The sequence below is a fragment of the Musa acuminata genome, chromosome BXJ3-3, assembly GCF_036884655.1.
Source record: "Musa acuminata AAA Group cultivar baxijiao chromosome BXJ3-3, Cavendish_Baxijiao_AAA, whole genome shotgun sequence".
Classification (NCBI taxonomy): Eukaryota; Viridiplantae; Streptophyta; class Magnoliopsida; order Zingiberales; family Musaceae; genus Musa; species Musa acuminata.
In genome coordinates this window covers 4,280,603-4,307,299 of record NC_088351.1, presented here as the reverse complement: position 1 = coordinate 4,307,299, position 26,697 = coordinate 4,280,603, and the positions used below count along the sequence as shown (strand labels likewise).

The 26,697-nt window shown below is 36.7% G+C and overlaps 2 protein-coding genes across 3 annotated transcripts; both read left to right on the top strand.

Moving 5' to 3' along the window:
- The first annotated feature begins 132 nt into the window (after positions 1–132).
- LOC135633521 (putative U-box domain-containing protein 42) lies at positions 133–4,363 on the top strand. The gene is made up of 4 exons (XM_065143060.1): positions 133–307; positions 1,028–2,060; positions 2,201–2,510; positions 2,591–4,363. The coding sequence occupies exons 2-4, from the start codon at positions 1,032–1,034 to the stop codon at positions 4,189–4,191; spliced, it is 2,940 nt and encodes a 979-aa protein (XP_064999132.1). The 5' UTR covers positions 133–307; positions 1,028–1,031; the 3' UTR covers positions 4,192–4,363.
- A 305-nt stretch (positions 4,364–4,668) lies between these two features.
- On the top strand, positions 4,669–26,566 carry LOC103977481 (uncharacterized). 2 transcript variants are annotated; one of them, XM_009393004.3, is made up of 15 exons: positions 4,670–4,853; positions 4,942–5,175; positions 5,906–6,220; positions 7,361–7,468; positions 10,249–10,441; positions 14,296–14,558; positions 17,339–17,468; positions 18,212–18,291; positions 19,438–19,695; positions 19,770–19,843; positions 20,299–20,390; positions 22,527–22,609; positions 24,346–24,417; positions 25,433–25,558; positions 26,177–26,566. In XM_009393004.3, exons 1-15 carry the CDS (start codon positions 4,713–4,715, stop codon positions 26,216–26,218), a joined length of 2,211 nt encoding a protein of 736 aa, XP_009391279.2. In that variant the 5' UTR covers positions 4,670–4,712; the 3' UTR covers positions 26,219–26,566. The 2 variants fall into 2 exon arrangements, with proteins under 2 accessions (XP_018679611.2, XP_009391279.2); XM_018824066.2 differs by lacking the exons at positions 24,346–24,417; positions 25,433–25,558; positions 26,177–26,566 and having other exon boundaries at positions 4,669–4,853; positions 22,511–22,552.
- The last annotated feature ends 131 nt before the right edge of the window (positions 26,567–26,697 follow it).

Here is a 26,697-nt window from a genome sequence, read left to right as displayed (position 1 = left end):
CTGTGCCCTGGCAAGATGAAAGCACGGTTGACATAATTTATAGCAGAATGGAATTCATAGCTGCATCTAAAGTCAACCCACTCAAATCCAGTTGTAGATATTTTGCTGCATCCTAAGCTGGAAAAAGTATTTCTGACTGATTCAACATGGACTTCCTCCTAAAACCTTGCTGCAGATGCATTCAGAACTGAGATTGGGTGAGGAGCAGTTTGGTTCTTCTACAGGAGGAACAGAGTCTGCAAGTGCCAATTCCTTTCTTCACAGATTGCCAGTATCAACCCTTTCAGTATAAATAAATTGAATGTCTGTATGTATCTCTAATCTCTCATTTCTGTGCTTTGTTTGCACTGTTTTGCAGTCTTATAATAGCTCACGAACAGATTGTGCATCAAAAGACACAACAAGTATATATCCGACAGACACTTCGTATCGTAAAAGATTCATGTGGAAATGCTTAATATGGAGTCAGATATAAAGAAAACCGTAATCTAGTGTTCAGAGTTTTATCCTTTTATTGTTTCTTTCTTCCTCTTTCCTTCGTCTTCTTTTCTGTTCTATATGAATTGTGTATTGATTGCTAAAGCTTCAAAAGTTAGTGTTAAAGCTGTTACCTTTAGTAATCAATGCATACTACAAAACATGAGCCACATATATATGTTCTTGAAACACTTTTTTCCTGTGACAAAGGACAGGAGCTTGTTTCATGCATCAGTTCTCTTTCATATGTCCTTAGATCAATGTCCTTTACATGTGTTTCATCATAATTATGATCATCATCACTGATTAGTCTCGGAGCTTCACCGCTACCCTTCATGATATGAAAAGTTTCAAGTAACTTAGGATTGAGCTGCACATGTCGAAGTACAGAAGTTTTGGATTTCCAAGCTTTTGTTAGATTTCAGGGGTATCATCTTCAATTTTCACTTACAGTACTCTCTTGAAGTATTTTTGCCAGAGTGCAATATGTCACAACAAATAATTGTATCTTCTCTAAGATCTCTATTTCCCAACTATTATTTTCTATCAGAGATATGTCATCAGTTGCTACTGAGGATGCTGAGCATAATAATTCCATGGAGCTGGGAAACCCTCCCCTTGTCACCTCTCCTCCTATTTCAGAGTCAAAGCAAGCAGGAAATACTCCTCCAAGTAGATCTGATTTCCTACTGTCTTTGTCGACTAAAGTCAATATCGCAACAGAGCTTGTCATAAAATGCAGCAATGGAGCTCAGGCAGTCCCGGATGATGAGGTCAAGAGCTTCATCAAACAGCTTGAGGGAGTGATCAGAAGCATGGCAGATGACCTTAGAGACATACCACTGTCCATGGAATCACTCTCGGGAGAGATGATACATGTTGGCCTACAGATAAATGGGCAATGTGACACAGATCAAAACAAGCTGGAAAATGCATCCACACCAAGAATGGAAATGAGGGAAGGGACAAGTTCGGTTTCAGAATCTCAAAGGGAGAACAAAAGTGGTGACATGCCCCCTATGGCAAATTATCTTCTAGGGATGTATGATGGCACACAGAGAAATGATTGCCAACCCTCCAACATTCTTCCACAATTAGCAGACACTCTGCAACCTGCATACCAGAGCTTCTTCTGTCCACTAACCAAGAAAATAATGGATGATCCTGTCACCATAGAAAGTGGGCTAACCTATGATAGAGAAGCTATAGCTGAGTGGTTTGAGAGGTCCATAGATGTTTCAGAAAACATAGTTTGTCCAGTAACAAGGATGGATGTAAAGGAAGCAGCTTTAAGCAGCAATGTAGCATTGAGGAACACCATAAAAGAGTGGAAGGAAAGAAATGAGGCAACAAGGATAAGGATTGCCAGCAGTGCCTTATCATTAGCTACTTCAGAAGCCATGATTTTGGATGCAATAAAAGAGCTGCAATTTCTGAGTCAAAGCAGAAGATTCAACAAGGAGCAGATGCACACCATAGGAATCACAGGGCTACTAACACAGTTTCTGCAGCATGAGAGCATGACCGTGCGCTGTGAGGCGTTGGAACTTCTACGTGTACTAGCTGAGGATGAAGATGGAAAGGTTGGCTGTCTTCTCCCTCTCATCTACTTGTTCTTGTTCTTTTGAAGAGTTTGGTTGGTGGCTAGCATCTCCCCTGCATCGAATCTGTTGTTTTCGGTTGATGAAATGCAGATTGTGCTTAATCTTGATCAAATTTGCAGGTTATCATTGCGAGGACAAGAGCCCTCACAAGAACAATCAAGATGATGTCTAGCTATAGTTCTCCAGAAAGGCATGCAGCTGTTTCATTCTTATTAGAACTCTCAAAATCCGAACTGTTCTTGGAGAAAATTGGGCGCACTCCCGGAGGTATTCTTATTCTCATCACGATGAAATATAACAAGGATGCTGATCCTTTCGCAGCAGAAAGAGCAGAGGAAGCTCTGAAGAACTTGGAGAAATTGCCAAAGAACATCAAATGCATGGCAGAAAATGGTTTTGTGGAACCCCTTTTGGACCATCTCATTGACGGTAGATTAGCAATAGTCTCATAGTATCTCAGTTCTACAAATTTCTTTGGCTTTCCTGATCACTGTATTGCATCAACACAGGTACAGAGGAGGTGCGAACGGAGATGGTGAGCTACCTCGGAGAGATCGTTCTTGAGCATGACATGAAAACTTATGTTGCAGAGAGAGCCTCCAATGCTCTGATCAAGATGGTCAATGGCGGGAGCTCTGTTATCAGGAAGGAAGCATTTAGAGCTCTGGTTCAGATTTCATCCCACCCCCCGAGCAGCAAGATGCTTTTAGATGCAGGCGTTGTCCCGATCATGATCGAAGAGATATTTGCTCGCAGAATCCAGAACGAACCCTTGGAATCCAAGGAAGAGGCTGCTGCAATCCTTGCCAATATCCTCGAATCAGATCTTGACATGGACAAGATACAGGTGAACAAGCATGGCCACACCATCACCTCGCACTACTCCATCTACAACATCGTCCACCTGCTGAAGTACTCCACGCAGCAAGAACTGAACGTGAACCTCGTCAAGATCTTGCTTTCCCTGACCAAACTCCCAAAACCTCTGGCCACAGTCGTTTCAGTGATCAAGGAGATCGAGGTACACCAGGGCATCATCGAGTTCCTCAATTCTCCAATGGAAGAACTCGCTACTGTCGCTGCCAAGATGCTCATCGTTCTTGCATCCCATATGGGCCACACGATCGCAGCCGGTCTCTGCAAGATTCAGGGACAGCCGGAGGGCCTCGTCAAGAACTACGACACCGATCGGATGACAGAGAGGCAAGCAGTGTCGGTAAATCTGATCGCGAAGATCCCGCACCAGAACGCACCACTCAATGTAGCTCTCCTCCATCAAGGCACAGTGCCCATCATCCTTAGCAGGATACAAGAGATCCTGCGAGGCGAGGTAAGAGCCACCGGCTCCAGGTACACAGGCTACTACCTCGAGGGTCTGGTTGGCGTTCTTGTGAGGTTCACTACCAGTCTGTTCGATCAGGAGATCCTATACATGGCTCTCTCTCGGAACTTGACATCGGTGTTCACGGATCTGCTGGTGAGGACAGGGGGAAGCAGTGAAGTCCAGAGGTTAGCAGCTGTTGGGCTTCAGAACCTCTCTTCCCAGTCTGCAAGACTGTCAAGGCCGCCCGCAGATATCAAGAAGTCCACCAAGATGAGCTTCTTCGCCAAATCCGTTTCAGGGTCGCAGAGAGATGGGAGGATGACGCTGCTGTGCTGCCCAACGCACAGGGGTGTCTGCTCCTCGTCCACCACCTTCTGTTTACTGGAGTCGAGGGCTGCGGAGAGGCTGCTGGGTTGCCTGGAAAGCGAGAGTCCAGAGGTTGTGGAGGCAGCACTGTCGGCAATCATTACACTGTTGGATGACGGTGTGGACGCGGAGGGAAGCGTGAGGGCACTGAGTGAGCTCGGTGCAGTGAGGAGTGTGTTGGGGGTGTTGAAGGTGCACAGGGAGGAAGGGGTGCTGCAGAGAGCTCTATGGTTGGTGGAGCGGTTCCTGGAGAAGGGAGGGGATAAGTTATCCAGGGAAGTCTCCCATGACAAGGTACTAACCACTGTGCTGGTATCTGCTTTCCATAGAGGAGATGGCAACACCAAGAAGATGGCTGAGAACATACTGAGGCATCTGCATAGGATCCTTAATTTCTCTACTAATAGTTTTGTTATGTGAGATCTATGTACAATTTACACATGAAAACTTGATATATTGTGATTGGGAAGAGAGACAACCTGTGAGATACATATATATGTCTTGTTTGAAATCTTTGATTCCACTAAGATGATGTGAAGAGATGAAAGAATGGGTGGTTTGCTCTTAGCTTCCCTGTAACGGTGGAAGAAGACTTTTGTGATTTGTAATTGATATCCAGTCTAATAATCACTTAATTAATATGATATTTAGTATTTAATCCTCTCACTCTTAAAGCGACGATGTGGGTTTGAGTCACTTCCAGTGAGTCCGGTTCGTCTGCAACTCGCCCGAGTCAGATCGGTTGGCTCGATAACGGAACTGGCGAGTTCAACACGTTAGCCATCGACGGGTTTGGAGGACTTTAAAGAGAGCCTTAAACCAGACGACGTCATCCGCTGCTCGTTGGTTCCTCTCCCTTTCCGCTGCGGCGGCGATTCCCCCTTTTCTCCTCCTCCCCCTCCCCCCCCCCCCCTCTCGCGGCGGCGCTAACAGCGGCCCTCATGGCGCAGAAGAGAGGGCAGCGCGGCGCCTCCTCCTCCGCCGACGATCCGGAGGTGGTCGCCCGCGTACCCCTCCAGGCCGTCCTCCTCGCCGACAGCTTTAACCTAAAGTTCCGGCCTATCACCCTTGAGCGCCCCAAGGTATTCGTAATTCTCGGTTATACGGTCCTCCCACCTTCCTAGGGTTTTTCTTGTACGCTGATCTGATTCTTGAACCGGCCCTTTGGAGGTGCTCTTGCCGTTGGTGAACGTCCCGATGATCGAGTACACCCTCGCCTGGCTCGAGTCCGTCGGGGTCGAGGAGGTCTTCGTCTTCTGCTGCGCCCACTCTCAGCAGGTGAAGCAGTACTTGAATCAGTCCGAGTGGACCAACCCCGCGGCCAGACTCTCCGTCACCACGATCGAGTCACATGACGCCATTAGCGCTGGAGATGCGCTCCGTGTGATTTATGAAAAATCCGTGGTAAGTTATTGCTAGGTTTTTGTGTAGACGTGTTGTTGTAGCTTGTTCACCAACGGTTCTCAATCGAATTCTGCTTTGTTTTTCTTCTGTGGCTTTAGTGAAATGCAATTAAAGATAAAAAAGATTGCTTGCATGTATATATGTGTAATTATATGTTTTTCTTCTGTTGATTTTCTTCCATGAGCTACTTGCATGGGAAGGTATGCCTGTTACTTTGAGATTAGAAGTTTGTCATCTTCAGGATAGTTGTAATATACTCTGTGGCAGTATTAGACTAGAAGGGATGCAATAAGGCCGTGAGAAGTGAAAATAACCTTAAAGAATGTCATTTTACATGGAGACTTTATGATGATAGTAATGCAGCTTGTCCTATAGCTTTCATGGCACATGAAGGAGACTTGCGATGAACACAGATGTTGCATGGATATCATTGGACAAAATGTCAGTAGTAGTTGGCACACTACTTAGGATGTCAAAATCATAAAAGCATTTATGAAAGCTGCTGCTGATAATTTTGTTTGGAATGTGACAATCTATTTTTTTCTTCGTTTTACGTACTTCTATTGTCTATGCTATTTCTTAAAAGATGTTAATTATATTATCCACCATAATTTATATTGGTAATTACTTTTTCTTTCGTTACTATTTGTTCTTAAAGTCATATGTCCTAGCGTAATGTTAATTTGAGGTTTCCATTTATCTTACTGGTTGCCTTTTGTTTTCCCTGAAGATACGTGGAGATTTTGTTCTCATTAGTGGGGATACTGTTAGCAACATGAGTTTAGCTCAAGCCCTCCATGAGCACAAGGAAAGAAGGAAAAAAGATCCACTTGCTATTATGACCATGGTTATCAAACACTCTAAGCCTTCAAATGTAACACATCAAACTCGACTTGGCACTGATGAGGTTATAATGGCTTTTGATCCTGAGACAAAAGAGCTTCTTTTCTATGAGGACAAGGCAGACCCTTCCCAGCGGATTATTTCTCTTGATAAAATTTTGCTAGCAGATAGTCCTGCTTTCTATATGCATAATGATAAGCAGGTACTTTAAGTTACAACTTGCTTCTTTACTTTTTGCACGTCTTTTTTTGACTTTATTGGTTGTCATATAGGTAATCTTGATGGAAGACTGCATGGACTTTATGGTCTTCTGAACCAAAATATACGAAAAAGACTTTGCATCGTACTTTGGAACAAGGTTTATCGTGCCACAACGTACTACTCAGTACGGGTGGTACGTACTGGTCCGACTAGGGCCTGGTATGGGTGGTACATATCGGTTTGTCGGTGCAGTCCACCGTACCGTGTGTTGGTACATCGTTATGGTTCGGTACATATCGCACCAACAACTGATTAGTACACCCTGTAAGACGAACCAGGCTTTGGAAGACTTGATACTGAATGCCAATGTATCTTTTTTAATGATAAATCTGTAGTGCATTTCCTTTAGCAGCCACATTCTGCAGAGAGGCAGATAGTTGTAACATTGTTGCATTTCTTTCAAGGTTTTGAATATTGGTGATAGGTGGAGATTGTACCATTGGTGGCGGGTAGTAAGGAACACATCATGACTAATGAAGAATATTTTGAAGATGATATTAATGTACAATTGAAATATTATTACTATTCATTAACATGCTAAAAGGAAAAAAATTCAGCTCACTAGGCTAACGGATAGAGAATCATGCCCATCTTTAAAAACGATGACATAAAGGTGGTAAAGAAGAAGAGAAGATGGAGAGCAATGGAGAAAGTGAAGAAAAGTAATCGAGGAAGGGAAATAAACAAACATAGAAAGGAGTAGAGGGAAAAAAAAAGCATGATAAACTTTTATGTTAGAACTCAATTGTTCAGTATTCTGTTCCTTTTCGCTGAACTTTATTGTTTGATATTTTTCCTTTTTTAATCAGCAAAATTGTTATAGGGTATCAACAAATTTAGTTGCTTGATAACTTGATATGAATCTCATGGTTCATAAAGACGACAGGACTAATAAAATGGTTTCCAATACTAAAGAGACGGTCACCTAAGGCACACCTCAGTGAGCATCATGAGCCTTGTCTGAGGCATCTAAGAGAATTTTCCTTGACACATAATAGGCATGCCTAGATAATGTGCTAAAAATTGTTGAAATTTTTTAGTCGCAACACATTTTTAAGTGATTAAATGTCTTCTTTTTCAGGATTGCTACATAGATATCTGCTCTCCTGAAGTCCTCAGTCTTTTTATGGATAATTTTGATTATCAACATCTTCGCCGTCATTTCGTCAAGGGTTTGCTCGTTGATGATGTGAGACAAATCTTTTCATATTCTTTTGCTGTTTTTAGGATCCATATTTTGTGCACATAGCGTGAAATACATGCTACATCTTATATTATTTTTCACAATTTCAAATTTCTTTTAGTATGTTCTATAATTTTTGTCCACATTTTTGCACTTATATCCATATTTGTAATTGAATGTTTCAACTTATACTATATTTGTCAAGGCAAATGAATCTTGATTGTTTCCTGATTTGGTATCTGGTATAGAGAAGGTCTGATTGAATTCTTGACATGCGACCTTTGAAATTTTTTGAGATATTCTCCATTTCAAGTTCAGACCTTTGGTAATTATAACTTTGATTTTTCGATCATTGATATGGTGTCAAAGATGGATACATCCAATTTTTTTGTCTTTTGTTGGTGGACTTCCGGAAGTTCTTAGTTATGTTTATAGCATTACCACCTTATGGAATAGCAGTATCTTTTGCCTAAAATATCATTCTTCTGTTTTCGTGCATATCCATTTAATTGTGTTGGTTAATATGCTAAGAGAAATGACTGATAGTTTTGCACAAGTTGTATATTATTTTTGCAACTATGCAGTATGTTTTTGTACTTCGGATTTCTTATCCATTGATGAGAATTGCCTCTTATGCTTTATAGATGAGCAGATGGAGAATAGCCTCTTATGCTTTATAGGACTTCTGCATCACTTTGCAAAACTTAGAAAAGATGGATGCTTATATAGGGTGAAATAATCATTTAGAACACAGGATCACGTCACACGCATATCATCAATTGGATACATCTTGGTTTGCTTGATGTTGGTTGACACATTTCTTAGTTTATCTGAGGACTTTGGAAGAGTTCGGTGTATTTTTTTCAATCAAGAACTGTTATAGAAAACCTAATGACCACAACGAGATCTTTGCGCACTGGTTCTATTTTTTAATTGACTCATTCTTTCTTCGTGAATCTAGAACTGGAAGAAGCAGCAGTACACTTTCAATGATTAAAAAAGCAGCAACCAAGACCTTATGAAAGGAACAGAGTTAAGAATTTGTAACATGAATAAAGCTTTAAAATGAAATAAATAAATGCTTTATCTCACAAGCTTTGTTTGGTTTGTTATCTGACTACAATGATTCATTGAGTGGTACAAAGTATTAGATTGAACAAAGCATCAGGCTTTTGGAAAGAATAATAAGATGCCATGAAACATAGACTTGCTATACATATATATATATATATATATATATATATATATATATATATATATATATATATATATATATATATATATAACTTTAAGCTTTTCCCAAGATCCTTGAAAGTAAAAAAGAATGTCTCCTCTACAAGTGGTTACGTGGCCCTGGCAATCGAAATAGGTCTTTAATATACAGGTATCTTCAGGTTTTTGATTTCTAAATGGACCTTTGTTGTAAAATTGAGGTTCAGTTACAGTTACTTTCTTGATGGTTTATTAGTTATCAAAGTTGAAAGGGATTTGAAAGATCAAATGCTGGTAATTCTTAATTTTCGGAACTTGTTTGTTGCTTTTTCTTTGGAGAAAGAACATATAAGGTTTTGCGAGGTGAGCATTGCATTCTGTCAGATATCTTGCAATGGCTAGATAGAGTAGCAATAATCTAGATCGCAGCCACCTCAACTAGATTGAAAATCATTTACTTAGATTGGCTCAATAAAGGAAGTTGCTCTTGAACAGAGGGCTGGGTAATTGTTTAGGTTTTCAAGAAATCTAGACATTGAATGTGAAGTATGGAAGGGAGTTAAAATGAAAGAAGAGTACAGAGATTGCTAAGGTTGGTTATATAAGTCAGATATCCAAGTGATCTTATCGATTTGAGAATCGTCCAATTTTTTCTTGTATCTACTATCCTCATCAAATTATTTTGAGTTTATGATGTCTTTTTTTAAGCTGTTCACTTGTATGGATTATTCGTAGTTACTTGAGACAATATCTTTTGACATTTCTGAATTGTCTTGATGTGATCAGTAATGTCTTTGAGATCAGAGGGCAGTTATTCAAATTATCTCTTTGAGATGATTCTAACAAATCTTTAGAAACCAGTAACCACAATTTCCTATTTTGCATGAAATTGTATATCCTTGAATATAACTCATATGGTGGTAGCTTCTTCACATCCATCTTCGAATGGTCACCTTTGATCCATGATGCAATTAATATTGCATATTTTTAAATTTTGTTCATTAAGTTTGTTTGGCTTGCATTTCCACTTACACTCACATCCTTGTATTTCTCAGGCTTATTTTGGGAACAAACTATTGAATGGAAATTTTAAACATGTAGATGCATGTCATTCACATCATCATATGAGAACATTATTACTATGGATGTAGGATGTTGGACCTTTGTCATTAAACCATTGTGTACATTAGTTAACTATGTATGATCTTTTTTCTTCTGTTCCAGATTTCTCTCAAATTTTACATTTCATAACAGTTCTCTCTCTCCCCCTTTACATTCTATTAGTTGAAAAATCTTGGCATTTATATATTCACCTTACATTTTATGTTTATGTTTAGCAAAATAATTAATTTTATGTTTGTTGTGAAGCTCATGTCATTATGTTACTTATAGAAATATTATCTGCCTATAGAGTAGGGAATGATTGCTTGACATTGGCTTAATATGTTGGTGAGCTGAACCTAATAACTCCAACTGGAAGTAATGTGTTGTTGCTGATAGTGTTATGAATATCGTACTCATTAACCTTAACATTAGCTTACTTGTTTTGCCTTCTCTTTTGATTTTTTTTTCAGATAATGGGATATAAGATTTTTACCCATGAAATTCATTCAAGTTATGCAGCAAGAATAGATAACTTCAGGAGTTATGGCACGGTTACTAAAGACATAATGCAAAGTTGGACGTACCCTTTGGTACCAAATGTTAGGTACTTTGGGTGTTGCTCAAATATGAAGCTTGATAGACAGGGAGTTTTCAAAGCATTGGGTAAGCGACAACACCAGTTAAAATTATGTTGTTCATTGTCTTCTCTTTTTCTCATACGGTAATCTTGTCTTGAATTCCACTTTTTTCCTTGCTGCATTTGGATAAATGGATGTTAGTGTGGGTTGGTTGATATATTGAATGCCCAACACACTAGTTGTAACTATAAGAATTCCATCACTTTGATTAAAAGATTCTAGACCTTCAAAGAGCAAATGTTTATGGAGATTTATCACTTGGGATCTTGTCAATCAAGACGGAAGATATGTTTCTATAACTCACCATCAATCATTGTGATGAGGTTGATTCTTAGAAATATCTGCACCTTATGGTGGACACTGTTTAAGCCAATTCTTTCGTATGGATCTTTTCCTTTATTATCAAAAGTTACTGATGTGTTGAGGATTAAGACATGAGAATTGAGAAAATGAGATTAAATAAGACATTCTTCTCAACAATTGTATACTTCTCTGTGTTTTCAAAAGGCGCTTGAGCGGGGTGCTTCAGTGAAGCACCGTCGCCTTTGTCTGCAATTTTGTCTGCCACCCTCTTTTTCCTCCACAGCCATCAGTTACTTCTCTTCCAAGTCTATTCTTTTTCATTTTGATTAATTTGCTACACCATATTGAGGAGGTGCACTGTTACTTTGTTTGGAGTTAGAACTGTTTAGCACCATATTGAAAATACTGTTTAGCATAGGTCTCCATCAGTAGAACCCTATTTATCATATTTCATTAAATTTGATGTTAAACTTTATTATTTTACCGTTTTTGTTATTAGAAGATGGATAATGTAATTTGGTACTGTATATGATTCAATTTGATATGTCATTGTTATTTTCATGATCATATTTATCGATCATAATATATATTTTAAATTTTAATATTCTGAAATGTCTCGAGTATTTTGGGATCTTGGCACCTTTTGGCGCGTAGCGCTTTTTAAAAACACTGATGCATCTGTTTCTTTATTGCTTCTGTTGCTAAAATGATCATGTCTAACTAATCCCTAATCATGTTAATGACTCTTTGCCCCTTACAGTTCATTCAATCAGCATGCCTGTATGCTTGCTTGAGGATGACCTTATGCTCTAAAAAGGCTAATGTTAAATTACTTCTCAAACCTTTTTCACCTTCAGCTAACCATTCTGGGCTCCTTGATTGTTAAACATAGGAGAGTATCTAATCCATGATGTTCGCTGAAGATGATTACCTATCTACAAAAACATGATGCAATAACTACAAGAAGACTTTTATCCAACTGTTTGCGATAGCTACACGTTCTTTTTATCATTTTCCCATTTAGCTTCATCAGGATACTCTCTTCATATGTATGATCTATGGCAATTATGTCCTTTTCTTAATCCGGACTGTGTTCTTTATTTTTATTCTAAACTTTTGTTAAATTAAGTTATGATATCTTAATAGTAAACATAAGGATTTTCACTGTACTTGTCTTAATTATCTAAGATGATTTGTTATATATTATCCTTATTTGGAGCCAAGGTTTTGTTATAGGATGTTCGATCCCTTATGTAATGGAACATTTCATCTCAGTGACGAAACTAATTGACTCTTAAGTGTGGTTGATCATTGAACTTGTTTCATTGAGGAAAGAAGCTGACTCACACTGCACATTTACCTTTGAGTTCCCCTTGAGTTGACAAGAAAATGATATCTTGTGGTACCATTGTTGATGAAGATGTGATGACAGTCATGCTTGCCACTAACCAGTTCCGACTCCCATGTCCTTGTTGGCATGAATGCTTGCCACATTTTATCAGGCAAGTACAGGAGCTGGCTACTCATATCTTAATGGGTTTGAGGTTCCAACAGAATACTTAAGACCATGTTAATTTTTCAGGTCCTTTTTCTAGGCATTAATATTTTTAAGCTTTAAAATAATATTTTTGTTGTAGTTAATCATTTTTTGTTTCCAAGATGGATGCATGTTTTATGACATTTATTGGGTTTTAATCTTCGATTATTGGCATCATGGTGTTTGCCTAATGGACTGACATGATTTGTTGGGTATAACACAACATGCTGGTTTGCTGAACAGCCTTGATATTGGATTAAAAGGGAAAAAAAAAGGAATGAAAGGTGAGAAAGAACCTATCAAAGACAAGGAATTTGTGAACAATGAACTAAAAAGAAAAGAAAAACTATACGTGTGACTTACTTTGTGCGATCGTTCTCTTTGCCAGATGTAGATAGTCAATTTGTTGTTCTGGCTAAATTGGATTAAATATTAAACTGGAGAAAAGATCAGTATTGATCAGTTGTGATAAGTCATTGGTACGAGCATGAAGGCTTGTGGGGAATTGTTCGCTTTGGGTGAGCCCGCACGATTTTGCCCTTTCGGGGTAAGTCCCAAAAGACGCATTTGAGGGTAAGCGTGATGTTAAAGGCTTATAAGCCCTTGGTTTTCCTACTCATCTACCAATGTGGGACTAAATGTCCTTATCAGTGCCCCCCCACCCCACCCCCCCCCCCAGTAGGGGTGTGAGAATTCATGGCCCTCCCTCTAGTGCCATTCTGATATGTCAACATTTTGTTGTCATTGGTGCGAGCATGAACGTTTGTGAGGAATTGTCTGCTTTGGGTGAGTCCGCACGGTTTTACTTTTTTAGTGTGAGCCCCAAAAGGCACCTCTGAGGGTAAGAGTGATGTTAGAGGCTTATAAATCCTTGGTTCCCCTATTCCTCAACCAATGTGAGACTAAATATGGGACATTGGTTGAGGAGCAGGAGAACAAAGGGTTTATAAGCCTCTAACACCACCCTTACCCTCAAAGGCGTCTTTTGGGGCTTACCCCAAAAGGGCAAAACCGTGCGGGCTCACTAAAAGCGGACAATTCCTCGTGAGCCTTCGTACTCGCACCAATAATGACAAAATGTTGACTTATTAGAATAGTGTTAGAAGGAGGACCATGAGCCCTCGGCTCCTCCTACTGGAGGACATTGATAAGGCCATTTAGTCCTACATTGGTTGAGGAACAGGGGAACCAAGGGCTTATAAGCCTCTAGCATCACCCTTACCATTAAAGATGCTTTTTGGGGCTCACCCTGAAAGGTCAAAACTGTGCAGGCTCACCCAGAGCGGACAATTCCTCGTGAGCCCTTGTGCTCGCACCAATGACGACAAAATGTTGACTTATCAGAATGAAGGCTATGAGCCCTCAAGTCCTCTATTAGTGGGGCACGGATGACGACATTTAGTCCCACATTGGTTGAGTAGGGGAACCATGGATTTATAAGCCTCTAGTATCACTCTTACCCTCAGAGGCGTCTTTTGGGGCTCATCCTGGAAGGGCAAATTCATGCGGGCTCACCCAAAGCGGATAATTCCTCGCAAGCCTTCGTGCTCCCTCTAACAACAACAAAATGTTGAGTTATCAAGTTGAAATCAGTATTTGATTAGGATCTTACTAGTTGCTATCAGTCCTAATTGATCACAACCAATATCTGGGCAACCTATCCTACTTCCAACAAATTCCAGCTGATTCCTGATTAGTTTCAGAGAATCCTGTTAGATTTTTGCCGTGACCAATATCTGAGCAACCTATTGTACTTCTATGAGTTCCAGTTGGTTCCTGATTAGTTTCAGACAATCATTGAGATTTTTGTTTTTTTTGCCCTGTTTTTCCCTCATTTAAATATATGAAAAACGTTGAATGGGCTAATCAATTATCACTGACTTTTTTTTGGTTGATTTTCACTCAATTCAATATACAAAATGGTTGAACTGGGTAGTTAATTATCATCTTTTCTTCTACTTGCATGCACAAATGATGCTTCATGCTGATGGAAATTAGAGATATTTTCTTTTTGGTTGACATATTATGCTTTTTTGCAGATGTTGTCCAATCACGTTCTGCACAAATTGGTGCTGTTACCTTGATTGGAAGTGGAAGTACCATTGGGGACCATAGTGTGATATCTAACTCAGTTATTGGTCAGGAATGTACCATTGGCCGCAATGTATCTGTCCATGGTTGTTACATTTGGAATAATGTCATCATTGAAGACGACTGTAAACTAAATCATGCTATAGTTTGTGATGGTGTTCATTTAAGGACAGGGGTAGTCTTGGAACCTGGTGTCATATTGTCGTTCAAGGTAAATGATGTTTGAAGTCATTGCAAATCCTTTCATTCTGGAATATATTATCTTTTTTAAGTTGATAATTTATTTGGTGAAAGTAGTATTGCTTATTTTTTAATAAATGAAGATAACTTAAAGAAGTTTCTTTAGTTCATCACAAGTTTTTATTACTTAATAGCTAGGAAATATGTCGTAGTGGACTTTTCATACATGCCCCTGCAGAAGTCAGAAACTTGGAATTGTGTACAGCTGTTACATGCCCTTCATAAGATACATTCAGGCATTTGTCCCCAATGGAAGTTTACTTTCTGTAATGTGTTTGTGTGCAATTTCATGCCTACACCCTGCATATGAACATTTCAGACCTTTGCATGGTTACATGCTATCAAATGCTAAAGTTGTTTCATTTTAGGACAATTTACTTGAAATTTCATACTTGCTTTGTGGAAATATAATAATAAATGCATTTTGTTAAACATCCCTAAGATATATTTTCTTATGCATTAGCGAGATGCAACTATTGTTATCAAAGACAAACTAAGTGTAAAATTATTTTATGCAGCATGGATTCATTGCTTAGACTTTGAAAGTGTGATTGTTCCTTTGAACTATGTGGGCGAAGTATGATAACATGGAGCTTAATGATCATATTCTCCTTTTTTCTCTTCACAGTATTTGCTTTTCAATTGTGGGGGGAACTTAAAAGTATCGAACTTGAAGCATCCAAGTTTAATCTGATGCAGCAATGCATTGATAGTGGAATATATGAAGTCACGATATGATTGAAATGGTTGACATTAGTAAATTGACAAACATAATTCTTTTCTAGAAGAAATGACAAACGAAAATATTTCAGATACTAAATGTTTGTTTTTAGTAGCAAAGTCACGTTTGAAACTAAAAGGAAAACCTTAACTAGGGATTTCAGATGTTTGTTATTTCAGTCTTAGTTGTTCCTAATCCTATTAAGCCTACCTTTTAGACTAAGTGACATGTTTGTACATAAAACAAATATAAATAATTCTTCCAGGTACAACAATGTTTTTTTGGGTCTGAAATCCATTTTTCTTTTTTGCTTAGCCCTTACAGATTCCAGTCCTAAGCAGTTGTGGCCACTTAATTTATAGTTAGTCTAGTGTGATGAGACGGAAAGAGTAGTACTGCTATTGCAGGAGCTTACAACCTGTAAAAAAGCATGTAACTATCCAATCTTAAAAGAAAACAAATGGTTTGCCACTTACCAGATGAGAGACGCAAGACTTGTACCTCAGATGATAAATCTTAACTTTCGAGGTATGTGCATGTACCAATTGACAGCTGGGCTGATATGCCATCATGCATATGTGGGCATACATTGGCTTCAAAAAGAGAGTAGATACTGATGTTAAGTAAAAAAGATCTCAATTAGGTGGTTGCTTGAGGTCGAGGAAGAGGGAGAGAAGAAGAGGAGGATGAGAGAGCCGTTTGATTGCATAGGTGCCATTGGTGATGGCTTGTCATAGCTGTAAAGGTTAAATTCTGGAACCATGAACAAGGCCTTACTATAAGTTGCTCTTAACTAGCTTAAGATGGCTAGATATTGTAGTCATGCAGAAATCACTTGTAAATAAAGGTCAATTAATTAGGTTACAGAGCATTTTGCTTAGTATGTATAATAGGACATGATGAAACCGAAATCCTTTATCTAATTTATGTAACACTGTTCATGAGGAAGAAGAACAGCTTGGGATCTACATTCACATGGCATTGCCATCCCAGGATTTCAGCTTCATGGTTAAAATATGAAGTATAGGAGACCGTAACAGATGTCTTGGGTCTGATTTAGTATTGAGTTTGGCTTGATGCTTTAGCATGGTTCAAAACTGTAGTTATGCAGGACTTAAAAAGGTGGAATCTCTAGCTTTTAATAGGTTTTACTAGAAATTAGGTTATTTAGTGCCTGAAACTATAGTCCTCAAATTTGTCTATAGGACACCGTAAGTTGAATAAGAGCACACCATAAGCTTTTAAACAAAAGGTAAGACAGATTTCACAATAAGATAATTAGAATTGCATTTGTGACAGTTTCTTCATAAGTATGTTCTCTACTTTACTGTAAATTATATGGTAAAATGAACTTGTCATATTGAAGTGTAAACTATTGTGCTGTGCATTCATTAGAGCATATTGAGATCTGAATTGTACATGATAAAGATGCTTTCTTGGTCAATTTAATATAGGATGTCTCACCATGTTTACAAATTTGTGTCAGTGATCCAGATGTGCCTTGGGTCAGACTTGTACATTCCTATCCTAGGACAACAATATATCCATGTATTGCATCATAAGAACTATGAAATATATGCTAGTAGATTGGCCTTGTATGGCAGCTGATAGCTGTTGTCCCACATTTAGGTTGCGTCTGGATTTGAATTTTAATTGCAAATCAGTTGGATTATCAATGAAGTCTAATTGATAGAGAAAAACAATTATGGATAGGTTGTTTGGCTGCTTTGTCATGTATTTAGATTCTTGGGTTATGCAGATGTTGCTAAATTACTTCTAATGAAGTATTGATTAAAGACACGTTGGAGAGTATCATTATACTGCTATTGTTTTATCCACATATTGAGAGTTGATGTCAGAAATCAAAATCACTGTTCTTTTCAACATGTCATGAACAATTTCTTTTGTCTTCACCTTTTTTTATGGTATATTACATATAATTCTGGTTGTTGCTACAATTTCATTGTGTTACTTAACTTTAAACTTGTGTGTTGTTTATCTGCTCAATTTATTCACTTTTTCTCCTTCAGGTAGAAGTTGGGCAACAAATAACAATTCCGGCTTATTCGAAAGTTTCTTTACTTCCTCAACCTTCCATACAAGATAGTGATGAAGAACTTGAGTATGCCGATGCAAATAGTGGAGTTATAGAAAGTCCATGTAATATCTCTATGCTTGTGATAATTTAATCCTTGAGTTAGCAAGCGACAGTACAACTTATCAGTTGAAACTAGCACAGAGCTACAGAAACATGTTGTATACCTAGTTATCCATCATATTTTCTTGTTAGTAATTTCAACTGAGTAGCGGCATTTTGGGAAAAAAAATCCTTCCATATACAAATATAGTCTTCCTATATTTGCTTAACTACTTAACTCCTTCGAAAACTCAACCACTTAACTCCTTCCAATGTGCTTTGACTGGAATGTCTCATAGGGACGAGTAGCAATATTTACCTTCCTTGCCTCCAACATTTTACTTCTCTTTTACCAATAGATATTTTGTAACTAAGAATTTTCTTAAGAGCTCTTAGCAAAACCTCAGGTGTTTGACAGTGGTTTCTTTTAGCAAATTTTTAATGGTGGTAATATAGGAGAAACATAATATTGATGATTTTTAATTTTAGAACTTTTTAAGATATGATGCTGGTACATTTTGTTTATGGTATTTATGCAGAACTGGGATAATAAGTAGCCATTCACATGTCTTACTTTTTCTTTAACCTTGTCTTTTATGTTCTTAATCCCATTATTTTTTACCTTTACCATTGTTTGTAAGGCTATCAGGCTCTGTGGCTTATTACTAAATAAGAGCTTATTAGTTTCAGCTATATTTTCAATTTATAAATTATGTATCAGTTCTTGCAAAACCCTAATGTAACTTTCTACAATGATATTTTGCAGCAATTACTAGTATGATCAGCACTAGAAATGCAGAACTAAGCTCAGATTATTCAGTGACAGAGAACTCTGGCCTCTCTGAGGTATGCTAAATCCTTTTGTTTTTATTTGATCTAGTTTATCTTGGCATTTTCTTTGGACCTCTATGTCATTTAAATTTAGCAGTTACTGAGATTACCTTAATCCCTTATAATTAATAATTAATGTTTTCCAGGGTGATTTACCAAAAATGAACTATTTTGCTTTTGACCGTTAACGAAAGACTTGAGAGAGAAGCTGGGTTTGCATATAAATTCTATCTATTTGGAAAAATCTTATGATAAAATTCTAAATATAAAAGTCAGTGGGTTTCAGAAAGAAAAAGGTTTTCTAATAAATAATTTTTATGTAATTAAAAGACATGATGGACATTGTATTTACTGAGTCTCATATCACTATAAGATCTCATTGAGGATCAGAAGTTATTGCCATTTGCTTATAATGGATGAACATATTATGTATAATTGGGATGTCCTTCCATGGTATATGTTGCTTAATGATGACATAGTTTTGTTTGAGAAGAGTGGAGCGGCGATAAACTTTAAACTTGGGGATTCTAAACCAAGTAGGAATAGGGTTTCACATGAAATCTTTTTGGTTAAATAGATTAAACTTTAGTTATTATTATATCTCGTTGCTGTATGATCAGCTCATATATGATGAATGTCGGTTAGAATCCTTTGTGTATCAAGAACTTAGATATTCAGGAATAGAAACTTAAAAAAAAGTTTAAAGTGGTGCTGCTTGACACTTAAGAATGTTAAAATGGAGCATTACTATATAAGATACATAAATGACCGATTCATGTTAATTTAGAGGTAGTGAAGCCAATCAAGGACAAGAAAACAATATTGTCATTGAAGTTTGAATAAGACCTTCAATTGTGCCTATTAGGTAAATAAGTTGATTCGACTAGATGTTCTGGGAGAACAAGATGGAAATTGAAAGAACATTATTAACAGCTATGAAAGGACACGATGACCCTAACAGAACTGTGGTTTCTACAGCATAATTCAGAATTTAGGTATCATTTGTGGTGATTGTAGTGTTATACCATTTTGAGATATTTGCTCTTATATTCTGCAAAAGCTAATATCTGGTTTTGCTTTTGGTTCCTATTCGCTGTCCTAATAGTTACATTAAAACTTCAAGTTGCTGCTCTCAGTTAGTTTTTCCATCTTGTTGCTTAGGTTGGTATTTCGGGGGTTGGTTACATATGGTGTTCCTTCGAAGGAGGCAATGATGATGAATGGAGACACTCAGTTGCTCCAATCCCTGCATCAAAGTTGGCAGAGTTATCTCATGATGATTATGAGGATCCTGATGTGTCATATCAGGAAGTTAATAGTACTCCAGTTTCTGGAGAGTTGCGACCTGACTCGGAAATTACTGGTGATGATGATGCTGATGGGACGGATTACGGAGATTCTGCTGATTTTGATAAGGAGGTAATAAATGAAAGTGTCCTTGGGATTATACCTTTTTAGTTGGAACTACTTCCATTCATTTTGTTTAACCACAGGTAGAAGCAACTTTTCAACGGGCACTTACAGGAGTGAACCAAGAGAATGTGATTTTAGAGATAAATTCACTCAGGTATTTTATTTATCAATTAACTGATTAAGTGTCACTGTAATGTTTGTTAACCATGATTTTGCTGTTTTATACTCTAAATTATGATTTTCATTCTTTACTTAACAGATTTTTTTTAAGGTATTATCATTTTTCATTAATAAGGCAAGTGATGGGGTTAGAAAAGGTTGAGAATGTAAAGCTAACAAGACAAAAATTTGTAGGATCATCCTATAAATATTTCTGAAATAGAGAAACATTTTTATGTCACTAGGAAAATGTTTTTCCATTATCATGAATAAGACTGACAGAATGAATTGTATTTGATGTAACTTTGTTTTCTTAAAAAATTTCAGTATATTTTTTAAAGAAAGTTTAGCGAATGCTAGACTTGTCCGTGAATAGTGCTGTTTTCCATACATTAATACTATTTTTCTTTGTTGAGCTATCTGTCTGATAAATTTCTCTGTAATATTCAGGTTATCTTGCAATAAATCACATGCTGATTGTGCTGGGGCATTGTTCTTGTCTGTAATAAAGTTGGGTCTAGAAGCTCCTCATTCTTCTAATGGTAAGCATTTATATCAAGTCAGAATGTTCTTGAGTTATTTTCAGTTACTAAAATCTTGATATAGATCCCTATTGGATTCATAATTTGTTGGAACAGTCTAGGAAGTGGAAATAAATTTATATACTGGTATAACAACTTTGTAATTGGTAGTTTATCTGTTTCTCCATGTTTCTTGTGTAGCTAGAGTTGTTTTTCTTTTTTTATCAAGCATTATTTTTGTTGATGATGTTAAAATTGGATTAAATGTTTGGTTGATGGAACCTTTTCGCTTTCGTCTCAAGTCCTCCATCATTTTGCTATTAGAAATTTAAACCTTTTTCTATAAACTTATTTCACATGAACTTACATAACCCCGAGAAGCACAGTAACAAAAATTTCTTCTTGTTCGATACAAGATTTGCAACCTCCACTATCACAACTCTAATCTCACCTCAAGTTTGGGAAGCGCTAGAACTTTTCTCCACGAGACATCAGCATCCACCTGCAAAACTTAGCTCATCTACTCTAAGCTCAAAGTCAAGTGTTTGAGAGGATCAGAGCACATTTCATGCTGGAATTGGGTTGCAAGGAAAGGGAAAGGATTGCAAATTGATGTTGTACTGACTGTTCTAAACCAAGTACGAGCAGACAGTTGTGAGGATGTGGGTTTGCTAACTACTGCTGCCATTTATGTGTTTGGTCTGCAGTAGTCACTGGCCATGTATTACACCACTGGCTAAGTTGAAGGTAGGGGCTGGCTTGGGCATGCATTCTTTTATTTTGTTTTTATTGGCTTGGGCATGCATTTTTTTGTTTAGTTTTCATTGGCTTGGGCATGTATTCCACCAATGGGGGTAATCTATAATTAGGTTGGAAAATTAAGAGGGTGCAAGGACTGACATTTCTATGTTGCAGGAGTATGTCAATAACTTTAAGCACGCCGCCTTCCGATGCCTTGGTATTTAGAATTCTCTTGTATTTACTGACACAAGTAATTAAATTGGCAAGTTTTGCTAGTTCTGGTCCCTTTAAAAGGTCTGCTATATTTTTTTAAGAGACAGGCAAAAGAATGAAAGATTAATTATGAAGAAGCATTCAGGGAATTTCTTCTATTGTGCATGATGCAAAGCTGCATTTGAGGTTTATGGAAATGATTTGAATCCATTAATTAAAATTTGACTGTTGATTTGTTGTTCTTTCTTTAGTAGCTGTAGCTTTTGCCAACTCTACTTGTATATGTCTCTCTCTAAAAAATATAATTACTACCATTCTTCAGTCATCATGGATGAAGAGGTTTAGATGAATTGTCATCAAATGAATATTAGTCCCGTTGTAAAAATTGTATAGTGTGGATGTTAATTTATCAGCTGTATTAAATGTCTCATGGTAATAAACCACAAGAATGGTGGTGTTGTTGGTCTTGAACTGTGTATTTCTGGAATTTCACTATAGGCCACAGTATGAACTTTTCACGGAAATGTTTGTGACCACATAAATGAAGTTGACATTCACTTCATTATTAAAGAAGAAAGTATCATTTCAGAGGTTAGAGTTGAGGTCAATTACTTGCCTTGATAATTGATGCTCATATTTAAAGAAGAAAGCAATTTACTTGATCCCATTTTAGTGTCTAGTACAATAAAATTTGCATCGATCACAAGCGCTGATAGGTAGTTGTGGTGGAAGAGTAGTTTTTGGTGACTTTTCATGATAAGGTCTTCTAGCAGTATAGTATGGATATAGTACAAGTAACTTTTTCTTGGGACAGAAGAAAGAACATTAGCTGCATCGAAAGTTGACTGTCAAAACATGTCTTTCTTTGAATCTTTTGTTTTGAAGAGAGAGAAGCTGAGCACAATGTCAAAGTGGGGTTTTCCTAACTTTCATGCCAAGTAGGAACTTTTGCTTCTTGATATCTTGTGGAATCACCATTGATTGCATTTTCCTTTTTAAAGTCTTGAAAAAAAAACTGTGTTACTTCTGCATGAAGTGTGCTTTCTCAAGTTCTTAGATAAGCCTACTTGCATATTGCAGAAATGCAGACATATATATTGTTAATTGAAAATTTGTTCATTGGATTTTTTATGATTTAATATTTTTTCTTTTTTGAAAATTTAAAATCTTGATTGACACCGGGTTAGCTGTATTGATGCTAAGGTGAGTTGTATCAGAATACTGCAAAAGAGATCAACAGGTGGAAGGATATTTTGAAGCATTATCTCAAAAGTGTCGATGAGGAGGTATTTCATAGATAATTTGTGATTAAGATCCTTTTTAAATCTATTGTAGGTTATTGTGCAATGCTTGACATAATGGACCAGACGTTTGTCGGTTGGATATTTTTTTTTTTGCAATTACATTGGACCAGTCTCATAACTGCTATCTATTAATCAACATGATATTGGAACTTCTTGTCCACTTTCCAGATAGTCAAACTGCAGATAACCTATATATTGGAAATTTGTTTGTTGTCACTATGTACATTTAGCTTGATACATAATTGTCAAGTTGCTTGCATTTTTAAACATGACAGACGTGGGATGTTCCTTCAACTTAATGATTTATATCAAGGTATGTAGTTTCGAATAATACCGTCTGTACCGGGCGGTATGTACCGGTCCATCAGTTGACCGATACACGAACCGCCCATTATCGGACTGAATATATATATATATATATATATATATATATACTCTTTTATATATATATATATATTAATTAATATATATATACCGAGCGTTGTACCGAGCGAATGTTGAAACTTCGGTACGGTACGATATTTCGATCCTTGGTTTATATCATTATCTCCATGGGAAACAATCTTGTAGCCCGTGTTATTTTAAGGTTCCAGTTAAATAAATATAGCTTTAGATTTCTCATCAGATTATGATGGCTTTGAATATTAGAAAAGTACATTCAACACTTTAGGCATGTATCAATTTGTCTTACACCATCGAGTGTAATGCAACTTATATTTTTAGTAGAATACTGCTGTCATCTGCTATTGAAGTTTAAATCTCTTTTCAGGTTTTACTGGCATATACTTTATCCTCTATAAAAACACTGCTAGCGGGTTACTATTCATGAATTAGATAACACCATAGATAGTGCCATACTTCTGCATTGTTTGTAGACACTATTAGTTGGAATGCATCAAATTATTTAATTACTTCTGCATTAAAAAAGAGTCAGTGGTTCATTGCATAATGGAACTTCCAGGAAATGAAGAATATTAAATGCATTCTGAATATATAGAGATAAGGCTGCTGGTTGCATACATTGTTCAACCCTAGATCCCATATTAGCCGGAGTTTCGTGCATGAGATTCATTTATATAGGATATATTTAATGGTGCGCATCAATAGGTATCATTTTGCTTGCAATTCGCATCATGTTTAACTAGTATAACATGGTATAACCCAATACGAGAAATAAATTTTAGATTCTAGTATCTCAGAATGTTTGTGATTTATGCATATGCCATCTGTATGGTGATGAGTAATCCACTATTTCTTTCTTTTTTTGTCTTTTTCCAATAATTACATTTTTGAGCTACTATTCTTTTTTCCTTGTGAAATTCAAATAGATACCCTTGATGGTGTTTTCTTGTGCTGACGTTCTTTATTTCTATAACAAGGATCTCTAAGAAAGTTTTCTTTTAAAATTCAATAGCATGTATAGATCAGTTGACATCCAGAAGAAAGTTCTGGAATCAGTCTGGTCTGTTGCACTTCTGAAGCATGGTCTTTATCATTTTCCTAGTTCTTTTTGCAATGTCCTCATAATGAATGTACTCTTGTAATTCGTTGGAGGACAATATTGCATAGATATCTCTATAAATTTGGGTTCCTTGAAAAACCTGATGAAGTCACTGTCAAATTGAAAATCATGTTACCATACTTATCAGCTTTGTAAATGTTTTGTTGGCTTAAGATTTGTTAAACTACATTGATATTTCAACATAGTGTTATTGCAGATTGAAATAATTTTGAAGTTTGAAGAGATATGCTTGGAGATCGCCACAGAGTTCTCTCCTTTGTTTTCAACAGTAAGTTACAGCTTGGCCAGAACTAGTAAATATTGTAAAATTATATTGAGAACAGTACATTTATAACCTCAAGGTAGGTGGTTGGTACATAAAAAATAAAGCATTAATGAATCTGGATACATTGAGTGTAAATTTTTAAACCACATTTATTAACTGATTTGTTAGGAACATTTGGATGATGTCGTAGGACTTTGAACTACCTAGTTATTTTGATCATCACATAGTTAAGTTAATATAAGATCTAGAACCTCTATTTCATGCACATCAAGTAAGAATTGTTGGCAAACATCAGCTGTCACAAGAGATGTTTTGTGCTAAGATAACCAGCTGCAACTTCATAGTGGTTGAACTCCTTCAGCAAAACATTTGATGCTCATTCTTACTCAGGCTTCATTTTTTATTTCAGTTAAATTCTTGCATGCAACTTCAGTTTTGAATTATGGACCATCAAGGCAATGTTTTCTGTATTAACTTTTTTTTGTTGCTTTCAATATTGGTGGATGTAGTAGAAAAGTTTACCAACCACATCTATTCCAAGATTAATGCACATACTTTTGCTGCAAGATGAGCATCGTTTCTATTATATGAGCTTAAGCTAATGTCAAAGATAATACATCAAAATTAGTAATAAGTGTTTTCATTTTTAATAAGTTCTGACAAAGTGGGGAAGATTGGATATACTCTGTTTACCAAATGCACCTGTTATGAGGACAAGTTTAATGGGTTCCAACAAAATGGGAATATTGGATATACTCTATTTACCTATTGCATGTGCTTTGAGTTATTTCCAACAGATGAGGTATCAATAGTCATCTTACTAATACTTTGTGTTTTTTGGTTCTCGGGCAATGAGAAGTGTGCTTCTTTATATTAGCACTTCCCATAAGTTTTCGTAATCTAGTTTTAAGTACAGCTTCTTTATAAAACTGAGTTCATTCAGGTGCTCGACTTTTTTTCTGAAAATCTTTCCGATGTTCTTGAAGAATTAATTTACTCAAATTATGTCCTTTGATAGATTTTGAGCTCTCTCTATGAGAAGGACATTCTGTCAGAGGATGCAATTCTGTCATGGGCATCGGAGAAAGAGGGAGCAGATGAATCTGATAAGATATTTGTTAAACAGTCAGAACGATTTATCACGGTATGCATTGAGGATAACATTTGAGCTTCAGAACAAAATAGATGAAAGCCTATTTTTGTTTAATAGATATTATATTATTTGGTCACTGATGATATTCGTTTATTGCATTAGGCGATGGCTGAGGTGGCTACTTTATTGGTTGAGCCACATGATCCCTGACTAATTAGAATTAGTTGAAAGAGAATTAAATGGTTTTTTTGGTCAAAAGTAACTAATATCGTATTCATTTTTAGTTGTTAAAATATAGAAATATATCATTATTTTTCATATTTGCCAAATAACTTCTATGACATGTTATTGCTAATTTGCTGTTATAAGAAACGAAGGATGCTTAGTAGATGTGCAACCTCTAGTCTTTCTTTGTTTTCTACTTTTGTTTTAAGGTAAAGCTACTAGCAACTGCATCACTAACATATACATGCACATAAGTGAAACAAATGAATTTTTGTATTACTTTTTTACACATCATATTCTATAATACAAACCTCGAGCACTGCCACTTTAACTCTAGTGTTATATTCTTCTTCCTGCCTAACTTCATATTTTTGTAGAATCACGTGTTACTTGTATTATACTAGTCTTGATACCAGTGTTATAATGTTGGCAAATTTGGTACAGTGGCTAAAAGAAGCTTCCGAGGAGGATGATGAAGATGATTGAATGTATCAGAAAAATCCTGGATTGGAAGAAAAATCCTGGCCGCATTTTTATCTGGATCGTCTTTTGTAAAAAGGCGTGTTATACATATTATTAGACATCCATGTAACCCTCAGTTTTCAAGTTTGAGGGAGAGGAGTTGAGCTGTACATTTGACTTCGATTCTTGGTGGCCAATCCCAAAACCATATAGTTGAGGAAAACAGAATAAAACTTCCCATTTATTGGTGTTTGCCCTTTTTGTGTTCCTACTGTTTCTTCAATGGGTGAAAACAAAGACGGAGGCAGCAATCTCCTCCTGTACCACATTATTTTAATTTGAAGGGGTTTGGAAGGTTAATCATTGTAACAAGATGTCGTGTTCTTCCATCTTTTTGATCTCTTTCCACAAACCATCTAAATTATATGTTCCTTCTGCATGTTTATTTTTATTCAACCATCGAAATTTTATTTTTATATTTCTAGAGTTTATTTCTAGAGTTT